The sequence below is a fragment of the Theobroma umbraticum genome, unplaced genomic scaffold, assembly GCF_002168275.2.
Source record: "Theobroma umbraticum cultivar Fairchild unplaced genomic scaffold, ASM216827v3 scaffold_204.0, whole genome shotgun sequence".
NCBI classification, from domain to species: Eukaryota; Viridiplantae; Streptophyta; class Magnoliopsida; order Malvales; family Malvaceae; genus Theobroma; species Theobroma umbraticum.
This window is the reverse complement of record NW_018397267.1, coordinates 5,086,272-5,096,803: the sequence shown is the minus strand read 5'-3', so window position 1 is coordinate 5,096,803 and position 10,532 is coordinate 5,086,272. Positions and strand designations below refer to the sequence as shown.

Sequence of the window (10,532 nt, the reverse complement as noted above, 5' to 3'; positions counted from 1 at the left end):
GCTCTAATTCAGTCTCGGTCTCAACCACTTCTTAAAGATTGAAAACCTTAAGATAAGACGGCATCTTCACTGACCAGAATACATAATTTTCCCCAGTAAAGACTGGAGGAGCTGAGGTGCTAAACCCAGCTGTAGCCATTATCACAAACCAAAGCAAAAAACAGGAATTCGTAAGCAATAGTGAAAACCAACAGCAAACCAGAAATAGTCCCTCAAGACCACTTCAGTGCTCCGATACCATGAAGAAAACTCTATGATAAAAGAAAAGAATAAACTACAGAGAAAGTTTATCACAAAGAAAGGAAAAACAAGGGAGCAAAAATGATGAGGAAACCAGAAAATTGGGAGAGCACACCTCACCATACTTTTTTTTTTTTTTTTTGTATTTCATATATATTGATTGTAACAAGCCAAAAGCGACCACACAATTTGCTATATGAGAGTGAAGTGCTAAGGAATAACAACTAAGCAAAAGGATTCTAGACTTGGAATTCTGTGCTTTACAACAGACATTGCAACGATTACGAAGAAATAACAAAAATACCATATAAACAAAAAAATGTGACTTTTTAACTTTACAGAACTAAGTAAAACAACACAGTAAAATAGCGTGTCGCCAAAATAAAAGAAACAAAACTAGTGTTCAAAACGACAAGCCTATATGCGCTTCATTAATTCTTTAACCGTTGGCTGAGACATCACTGTTTCTTCCTTCTTCCTTTGACAAGTTGCTGATTGGCGCCCAATTTCATCTTCTTCTACTATACCAGATGGAATTACAGAACTTCTAACAATGGATACCACCCATATCAATTTGGACTGGCATTTCTACAAAAGGAATACCTAATCATGACGATATTAATTTAAAACTCGGGTTATAAGTTCATTAGAAATTGTCAGATTCACTGATACATGTTCAGTCTGATGGTAAATGGTTTAAATTCAGATAAGCCATAGCCTAGCACATCCTGGATTCAATTTATATACAGGCACAATCTGGATTGAAACGTAGGCGGTGCAAAGAACTGGGTGGGTATAAAGAATGTGGCAAGGATATTTTAAGCCAATGTCTATCAGCATGGACAGAAACATTTAAAAGCGTATCCTCCACCAACTTCTCCCAAGACAATTGTATAAAAAAGGAATCGGTACATAGCATTTACCAAATAAAACAGACAAAAAGCTCAATTTCTCCATTGTCCACAAGGCCATGAATTCCATGAAACCACTCAAAATTTGGACTTGTGCTCAAACCTTCCTACATTCTAAATTTTAATAATGTCCGTACCTCCAGAATCTTTTTTCCTCTGCTCCATGCAGCTCTCTCGTTTCATGCAAAAATTTACAGTTTTCTCCATAATAGCATCGTCCTTGGGCATGATACCGGCAGGGCTGTTGTGAAAGGAAGCCTCGTCTCTGTGGCGGAGTTACTGGATGACAATTGTTCATGCTTTTCAGCTGATGTCTATGATAGCTCGTCTCAGGCAACTTACTCGTTCCACTTCTGGTGGACTTGTCATTGATAGAATTCTGGTATTTATTCATATGGAAGTTAGTTTTTCTGTATTCTACGTGAAATTTATCACCCTTTTGAAGCTGAACCTCCGGAATGCTACTGCTCTGGACCGAATAACGAGGAATTTGATTTTGATAACCTTCCCATACATGAACATTTTTATACTCTGATTGAAAACTTCTAGCCTTGAAATTAGGAGAAAAACCTGACTGTTCAGGGAGTTGAATCCTTTTTTCTCTAGCAGCAACTGAAAAACCAGATTGCTTAGGTTTATTTGCAAGCCGCTGAGGTACATGAACATTTTTATACTCTGATTGAAAACTTTTAGCCTTGAAATTAGGAGAAAAGGCTAACTGTTCGGTGAGTTGAGTCCTTTTTTCTCTGGGAGTAACTGATAAACCTGACTGCTTAGGTTGATTTGCAAGCTGCTGGGGTTCAGCTAAGAAACCTGATTGTTGAGACATAATTGGTGGTTTCTCTAAATCAAAGACTGATCCTGACCCATGAGTTTGACTTGTTGGTTTTCCCGCTACAACAGTTAAACCTGACTGTTGATGCTGAGGTGCTACTATTCCTGAATTACTAGATGTACCTGGCTGTTGAGGTCGAATTTCTGTTGTTGTTGTTGAAGTTAACTGGGACTGAGTCTTGTTTCTCCCTTCTTTTTTGAAGATTCTAGAGTCCAGACATGATAAGAGTAAGTAAGATGAGATTCCAAGCGTTAACATACTCAGCATCATTTTGAACTAATTCTGAATCTTTTGAAGTGTAATCATAACCAATTTACCTATTTGCTCTGAGCATTTCCCTCCTCTCCCTTTCCAGGATCCGCACTTCTCTATCTGACCTGGCAAGTGAACCCCTTGAGTGCTTTTCCATCAAAACTCTTTGCCTCTCCCCTTCATCTTCCCATTTCTGTTGAATAGCACAGATTATTTAGCATTATATACAGCATTCATCAGACAGCTAAAAACGAAAATAGTCAAATGGCTCAAACCTGCCTCAAGGTCTTCAGTCTGTAAAGGTTTCGACCCTTGATTAAGAGGGGATGAAGAGGAGGAAGCGGTTTCTCCCCTTTGCTCCAGAGGACTTCTATCTGATCACATGAGCCACAAACATCATGTTAACTACTACCTTATCGTTGAGGTTAAATATTGCTCCTCTTACATGGGTTATATAAAAACTGCATATCTTCTGCATGCAGTTGTAGGATAAACATCAATTAGGCTCTTATCATTCTTTATCTAGCCGAGCAACATGATTGAAGGGTAATTAAGCAAATTGGTTAAGTTGACCAAAATTGTGAGAAACATGAAAAGGAATCTTGCTTCCCCACTGTCTTCTTCTATTGAACTAATGGAAAAAGAAACCAAAGAACACTAGATCTGAGTTCCGTTTTGGTGATTGCTAAGCATAACCATGAAAAAGTTGAAAAACCTTTTTGCTCAATAAGTTGAAAAACTTTTACACCTAAGCACAGAGTTTTCTTTTGGTGATTGCTGCACATAACCACGAATAAGTTGAAAAACTTTAAACACAGGAAACTCAGTATCTAGGTTGCTCAAAGTTTCACAAATATAGGATCAGTTAAATAAATCGATTGATTGATTCCGTCAATGCTCTTTCTCATCCAAATTATGCCCTTAAAATGTTATTTGAGCAATACTTGAATGTAACCTTACCAGGAAGAACAATAAACATTGTTAACATCTTATTCTCGTATTCTAATATAAGCCTGTTTATTCTAATTTATATATGGCTTTTGACTCACTGTAAATGTATGCTGCTGTTTGGCAGCACCATAGCTTTCTTTGACAATGCGGCCTGCAACAATTCTCGTACCACATGGTGGACCACTAGCACTTCGGGATGCTATGTTAAACCTGAAAGAATTAGGATACAGATAAAAAAGGCTAACAAAACATAAAATTTAGTAAAGCATAATTAGCCAATGAGTTGGAAAATAATTATTAGTCTTATAATTGTAAGTCATATGCATATTATAAAGCGCTGTCTAGATCAGAATTATATCAAGCGCTACATTGCCTTTTTTGTACAAAAGAATGATTCTAACACTTACATTTCGTAAACATTCTGCTCAAACATAACGACATCACCAGTGCACGCATCACCTGCACCAGATCCCTTTGATTCTCAGAACAAACCTATAAAGATAGTAGAAACAAATCTAGACCACCTTATGCATAAAAAAGTAAATTAAAAAAAAAAAAACTCATTAGCTGGTATAATATAGAAGGTAACAAACTGATATGGAGCGTTTTATTGATTTTGAAGATAATTCAAAAACTCTGATTTCAGTAAAGCATGAGCTAAAATATGTACCTTTACAGTTCAATACGAAGCTGGAGAGTGGATACTTCTTCTCCCCTCCACCATTTAAAATCCTAAAATAGAAAACAAAATAATTAAAAAGAAAAATTACGCAAGTCTACAAAATCATGATGCTACTAAAGAAAATGGAAATTACTCCAAATGCTCCTTTATGCGCTGCATGAGCATGTCCTTCTTTCCACTCAATCTAAGTCCATTTTTCCTCAGATAAACCTTACATTGATCTACTTTCAGCTTCTCTAGCTTCCCAGCTGCCAAGCATTGTAACAAGAAAATCACATTTCAAAAATAAACAACCAGAAAACTATTTAATTTAAGGGCAAAAAGAAATATGAAAAGCCTTCCTGATCATTCTTTTTTATTTCTCATTTCCTTTTAATGAGATCATAAGTACTAACCTTTTATAATCTTTTGAACGTACTCATAACTTTTATCATCAACCTCTGGAAAATTCATCTCCATTTCTTCTGGATCTTTCTTAATACTCAAATCAGAATCCTTAGCAACACTGTAAGTATAAACAAAAACCTATAAAAGTTAAAAACTTAAACACAACCCGTCATGCTAAATTAAGTATTAAAGAAACCCCATTAAGTACTATTACAAATGGGGATATGGGGACTTACCCTGCCCTTGATTTTTTCTTGATGGAAAAGTTCTGGAGCTTGGCACGAGTCTCCTCTTCAATGCTATAACTTGGATCAGTACCCGAATCATAATCCGGGTCCGATCCATGATTACTACTGTACTCTTCTTCTTCGAATCCTTCATTGTAATCTTTAGAGCTTTCTTGGTCAGAGTCAGATATTGCCATTGATGAGCCTGATACTTTGTTTCGATTTTGGGGTCAAGGCCTTCATAGAAAAAGAATTTGAAATTTTGAAGTGTGATGGACGTTGGGAAGTGGAGATGTTTTAAAATAGGTCAAATTACGAATTTAAATAATCTAAAAATATGGGATTTAATTTATTTATTATACTTAATATAAATTGAGTTTACTTAATTGACAAGCAAATAATACTTTCTGGAGCCGCTCTATCTTCCTCCATTATTTTCATGATATTTTGTAATGTTTTACTTTTGCTCTGCCATGTGTGGCTTTTATGCTCTTGAAATTGTAATTATGGTGCATTGTACTTAGATATTATCGGTGGCTTTGCTGCTCACCTATAAGGGTGGCATTGTGACTCTATACTGTTTTATCAATAATGTATAAAAACTCCACTTTGACTGAAAAAAAATATTAATAAATTTGATTTGGATGAATTAAATTTTAATGTGAATTTAGTTTAATTTACATCTAAATCTAAATTTACATAATTAAAATCAGATTATATCTTTTTTTTGAATTGTTTGATGTACCTGAACTGCCTGATCTAAAATTTTAGATAATAACATGATAAACATTCACACATATATTCATATTATAAAATTATTATTTAATATATCTCGTATCATTTATGAATAGTCAATAGTCTCAAACAAAATAATGTTAGAAATGGATCTATGGCGTCCTTCCACTTGAGGAATGAGTAGACTACAATGTTTTCATTCTTAGTAGCAACCTTGTTAAGACAAGGATTCCACTTATTTGATGCCTGATAAAAATTATTGGCACTGTCCATGCGTAGGACATTTGTTTCTTCTGGATGAGTACTAAAGCATTGAGAGGAGGTGATCATGTTTGGTTCTGACATGACTCCTGGTAATTTCCTTCACACTAGAACAACCAGAAAGGGACATAGCAAGTTCAAGCTCATCCTTAAGCATTTCAAGGACTCGTCTGACTCCGTATTCCCCCTTGGCTGCAAGTCCATAGATAACTGGCCTTCCAACCTACAACACACATAGCATAGTTAGAGCACATAGTGAACAGAAAAAAGGTCAATGCAGGAGAGAATGCAAGATGTGTAGTTCCACGATTTAAACTTGAAGGTGAATGTGACAGGAAAATGAGGAATGAACCCATATTGTAGCCTTGTCTCCTTAAACCCTCTTTAATTTATTAGCATAACCAATTGCAATGAGATGCTATTGCATAACCAGGTGGATACAGAAATGAAACATGGGAGTTGTTTCTCGTCTGAAATGATATATAGTTAGAGGTTTAAGAGCTTACTAGGACAGCTTGAGCACCAAGAGCCATTGCCTTGAAAATATCTGTTCCTCGCCGCACTCCTCCATCAAGGAAAACTGGAACTTTTCCATCAACAGCATGAACCACCTGCGACCTCATTGTCCACAAATATGTATGAAGTAAACAGAGAATTTTCCTTACTAATCCAGATTTTGTTGGGAAGTATCACCCTCAACTCATATTCTATAGCTGCATACTATACTGATAACAATGATATGTAAGGAGAGCACCTCTTCCAGAACAGATATCGTGGGAGGACTATAATCCAGCTGGCGAGCTCCGTGATTGGAGACAATAATCGCATCAACACCGACTTCCAGCGCCTTCATTGCTGTGAATGGTAGTATCAAACTTTCAAAAAGCTATTCATCAGCAGCCAAAGCCAGGAGAAAGTGTGAAGACAGGAATACATATGCATGAACAAAATAAAAAATAAGTTGAATAAAGTATAACCTGATTTCTAAAGTTAAAACTGATGCATTTGCTAAGCTCTTTGACTTTAGCTCATGTAAAAAAGCAGAATCTAAATGAATCTGCTGAAGGGCAAGGGCCTATATATATATATATAGCTGAATAACAGTGTGTTCAACTAGAGTCTCAAGACTTCAATGGGGATCCCAAACTAAAAAAGGCAGTGCCTCAGCCTTACCATCTTCTTGAGTGAGTACCCCTTTGATCAGAATTGGCAATTTTGTAATAGATTTCAACCATCCGATGTCCTGTAGAAATGACAATGTACTAGTTAAACCAGTAACAGCGCCGTAGTTCCAGAACAATTGTTCTCACTTCTCATATTCACCTCACTCTTGCCAGGCAACTATAATAATATTAAAGAGCCAAAATAATTGCCCATTAATATCTGTGAGGACCTTTAAGCAAAGTACTGAAACAAGCAGCGAGGGTTGGAAAAGTGTGGACGAAAGACCCACAGTAAAAAGACACTCTTTTACTCAAACCTAAGGTGAAGCTGATTATCTCTAAGCTGTTTGGCATTGCAATTCTTGGCCAAACAAATGCAATCTAAACATATTGAAACTAAGCCTAAATTATTTATCTATTAGTATCAGTACTTAATTATCCAGGTGATAATTAGCAATGGGAAAGAATGAAACAGGAAGGAGGGTGAAACAAGCCTGAGAGTAGAACTTCTGCAATAAATATCATAAAAACATATTACAAAATAACTTGGATGATCTGTCAATCCTTACCTCCCAACAAAAAGAAGGATCACGGGTCCAATTGGCCAGAGCATCTAGATTTGAACCTCCATCCTGCAAAATCTATTACATGTTATCTACATTTCATGATCAAAACCATCTAACAGGCTTAATAGATGTAGTCCAATCCCTTAATTTCAATTAATTTCCTTTGGTCATTTAAAAGAAAAAGGGACAGGTTATGTGCCACATAACTGTCGGACTGTAGAATTGACATTGTATTGGAGAAAAAGACAAGATAAAACCAAAGCAAAAGCAAAGACAGGATGTAGTCCTTTGAACAACTCTCACAAAAACAGTGTGGTTTATCCTGTAAGAGACAGTCCTACGTATTTGAAAATAACCATAAGCTCATTACTTCTCTGTTTTATGTTCTGCAGTCTGGACAGAAAGATGCATAGTGCGTTTAAAACATGGTTTTAGCTTAAGAAGCCAGATGCCCACACAACCCAGGAAAACTATTCTGATGCACATGCAGGATTGGGATTATTCTACTCACAGTGACAATTTTAGTTGATAATAGACCCTCAAGGTTCTTCAGTTCAGGCACAATGATCCTGCAGAGGTTTGTCAAAAGTAATGTTTCACATGAGATGCATAAGTCATAGCTTTCCTCATAAATTGTAAATCAGAAATAACATTACTTGTCATGGTATATAAACCACATCAGTGTATCATCTCTATAATACAAAGCATATTAATCCAAAAAATTAAAAGCAACTAGATCTTTAGTGCCTGGAAACACAATGAAAGAGAAAATGCTGATATTTCACTTGTTCTTAATGTCTGCCTCCCTGCGACCATGTCTTGGAGAATCACCGGTTAGGACAATAGCCTTATATCCATTATTTTCAGCTCTTTGCACCAGCTTAGCTGATATATCCCGCCTCTTATACACCTATTCAGAGGAAAACCAAATTAGGTTCCAAATCCTAGCAAAATGATACTTATGGGACAGAAGAAATTCCGGCTGCTAACTAAAGACAGCCTACATGGTAATCGTAAAAGAGCTCCAGGCAAGGACAAATACATATAACTGGAAGAAGTGAACAGCATTGCAGCAGGCAGCTACTTCCTCCAAAGTACAGGTAGATGAAATAGATAGAACCTGGAATGAGAATTTAAAGTGGAAACAGACATTAAAATCTAGGCACCTAAAAGTTCATATATATGTATATTGTTAATACCATTATCGTGTTACATGCAGATGCTGCTCTGGCGGTGGCAATCTCTCCTGGAAATAAAACAAACAGCTAGTCAATAAAAGTTAAAAAAAGTTTAAAAGAATTTGTTTTAGTGGACTCAGACCTGAAGGGTTTGCCAGCTTATGCCTAGCAGTTGGAGCAATCATAATTGGCATTGAGATATTGTAACCTAATACCGTAGTTGATAAATCAATGCTGCTCACATCCAGAAGAATTCTAGGCTGAATACTGAGAATTCACAGATAATAAGTTAAAATGACAAAACCTATATGCTCAGTCTTAGAGTCATTTAACCAAGTTAAGCCATTACGTGATTCTATGAAATGCTTCCTCATTCTCTTTTAAGGTATATTGATCCTCTGCTCCTCCAGCGAAGAAATCATAGTACATTTTTGGAAGGGCTTGCCTCGCTAATTCTTGAAATCCATTGACATTAACAGGTTCTGCTGCCATATCCTAGAAACATAGACAATGTTTTAATATTCTGCTACATCTAGCTCTAACTGCCACTGCAGATTCAGTAACAGACCAAAGCTTAAGTTCTGGAATAAATCTTAGAAGAGTTGTGACGTGCACACCTATGTTGCAAGAATAACTATGATAAGCAAATCCCCTTTTGAGGCTTCTGACAGTTTTGCTGTTAATGATATGAAATCATAAATGGTTATATCATGTAAAGGGCCCTCAAGCACATTAAAGATCATTTACATACCAACCATGAAAATTGGCAAAGGCACTCCAGAACTAATTAAAGAGAATTTGCAAATGATGTGTAATATTTTATTCATTGACAGATGGGAGTTGGGGAGCTGTGGCAAGATTCAGGTACAGACATGTAGACAGAAGCCGATGTGTATAGCAATATGATCTAATTATTCTTGGCAACGCTCAAATATCTGATTCGCAGGACGATATATAGCACGATGTATTAGGACAATTGCAGAGTGCTTGAATGCCATAAAAACTAGCGCATAGTGACTCATCAGAGTATGCGCTGAAGTTCAGAAGATAATCAAAGCAAGTGATCTTGCGAAAAACATACCTATGAGAGCAGAAAACCCCTCCAGAATTCTTATGTTATGTGAATGATAGAGCAGGTTCTGTGCAATAATTTCTAACTTTGAAGTGAATTCTGTTTATGCAAATCTGAAAACAAAATGTTTATGCGGAAAAAACAGATGCCTTCTTTAATTTTGCAACCTCTACCACCTTAAAAGGGGTAAATTTTCCTGTTTTCTAGTCAAACGAATTGGCTAGAATATCAAGGAATCTTTCATTGTTCAGTAGCCAGGCCATGTCCTCTTGTCTCGACTTATGGTGTCACCTTCTGTTTAATAGTTATATTAATATTAGTGATGGGCCATGGTTCTGAATTGGAAGTGAACGAAGAACTTAATACAATAAATCCTGGAAGCAGAGAAAAGTAATTAAATACATATCACTGTGTCACGGGGTGAGGAACGGAACTGATGTCACGGTCAAGAGTTCAGACAGCAGCCGAGCAGGCGAGCAGCACAGACTGCACATGCAAGCCAGGCAGTCCATCAGTTTAGTAGGCCAATAGGCCCGTCAAGAAGTCTGGCCCATGTATGAAGGGCGTAATGGTCCGCACACACCTTAGAGTTTGTTCGGATTTGAACTTTTGTATATACCATGTATATGTATGTAAATTTGAATACATTTGTTACCATTTGATTTAAATTTGAATAAATCTTTTTGAATTTAAATATTTATATCTTATATTCTAATCTTATCTAATAAACATCTCATCTACTCATTTATTATTATAACACACTTGAGAAATAAGAAGTTTTTTCATTTCTTTAAAGCTCTCTTCTTTTTTTTTGGCTTTTACTTTTGTGGGTTTTGAAGTTTAATCAAAGCTCAATTTTCAAAATTTCACTGCATAAAATTATCAAATATTTACGAGACAAATCCCATGAGTGCAATCTATTGAGTGCAATAGATATTATATTAAATCCATTATAGTATTTCTAATTAACTGTTTCTCCAAGGTCATTTGACCTACTTTAAATGCTTTTAACTTTTAACTTTGAGTTGATTTCAATGAAGAATTTAAGATCAATTATTTGAAGTATTTTTGT

General features: G+C 36.0%; 2 protein-coding genes across 5 annotated transcripts; both read right to left on the bottom strand.

Annotated features, from left to right (window-relative positions):
- Positions 1 to 1,091: 1,091 nt before the first annotated feature.
- Positions 1,092 to 4,928, bottom strand: LOC110423749 (uncharacterized). The gene is made up of 9 exons (XM_021438086.1): positions 4,495 to 4,928; positions 4,267 to 4,376; positions 4,005 to 4,119; positions 3,860 to 3,921; positions 3,597 to 3,648; positions 3,288 to 3,399; positions 2,514 to 2,612; positions 2,304 to 2,431; positions 1,092 to 2,191 (listed from the first exon to the last, which is right to left on the bottom strand). The coding sequence occupies exons 1-9, from the start codon at positions 4,680 to 4,682 to the stop codon at positions 1,273 to 1,275; spliced, it is 1,785 nt and encodes a 594-aa protein (XP_021293761.1). The 5' UTR covers positions 4,683 to 4,928; the 3' UTR covers positions 1,092 to 1,272.
- A 362-nt stretch (positions 4,929 to 5,290) lies between these two features.
- LOC110423750 (peroxisomal (S)-2-hydroxyacid oxidase GLO4-like) lies at positions 5,291 to 9,752 on the bottom strand. Of its 4 annotated transcripts, XM_089784952.1 has the most exons (14): positions 9,470 to 9,751; positions 9,140 to 9,323; positions 9,006 to 9,064; positions 8,738 to 8,883; positions 8,531 to 8,655; positions 8,410 to 8,456; positions 8,253 to 8,330; positions 7,996 to 8,120; positions 7,722 to 7,779; positions 7,214 to 7,276; positions 6,655 to 6,724; positions 6,236 to 6,336; positions 5,988 to 6,092; positions 5,291 to 5,704 (listed from the first exon to the last, which is right to left on the bottom strand). In XM_089784952.1, exons 4-14 carry the CDS (start codon positions 8,878 to 8,880, stop codon positions 5,525 to 5,527), a joined length of 1,095 nt encoding a protein of 364 aa, XP_089641078.1. In that variant the 5' UTR covers positions 8,881 to 8,883; positions 9,006 to 9,064; positions 9,140 to 9,323; positions 9,470 to 9,751; the 3' UTR covers positions 5,291 to 5,524. The 4 variants fall into 4 exon arrangements, with proteins under 4 accessions (XP_089641078.1, XP_021293763.1, XP_021293764.1 ...); XM_021438088.1 differs by lacking the exon at positions 9,140 to 9,323; XM_021438089.1 differs by lacking the exons at positions 8,253 to 8,330; positions 9,140 to 9,323 and having other exon boundaries at positions 9,470 to 9,752.
- Positions 9,753 to 10,532: the final 780 nt, after the last annotated feature.

Excerpts from the sequence above, each read along its gene's own strand:
- LOC110423749 (XM_021438086.1), bottom strand. The coding sequence starts at position 4,682 with ATGGCAATATCTGACTCTGACCAAGAAAGCTCTAAAGATTACAATGAA. Across the intron at positions 2,613-3,287 it reads AACAGCAGCATACATTTACA|ATAGAAGTCCTCTGGAGCAA; the intron begins GTGAGTCAAAAG and ends TCATGTGATCAG. Across the intron at positions 2,192-2,303 it reads GAAATGCTCAGAGCAAATAG|AATCTTCAAAAAAGAAGGGA; the intron begins GTAAATTGGTTA and ends TCTGGACTCTAG.
- LOC110423750 (XM_089784952.1), bottom strand. The coding sequence starts at position 8,880 with ATGGCAGCAGAACCTGTTAATGTCAATGGATTTCAAGAATTAGCGAGG. Across the intron at positions 8,656-8,737 it reads GAAGCATTTCATAGAATCAC|TATTCAGCCTAGAATTCTTC; the intron begins GTAATGGCTTAA and ends GTGAATTCTCAG. Across the intron at positions 8,331-8,409 it reads CTGCATGTAACACGATAATG|GTTCTATCTATTTCATCTAC; the intron begins GTATTAACAATA and ends TTCTCATTCCAG.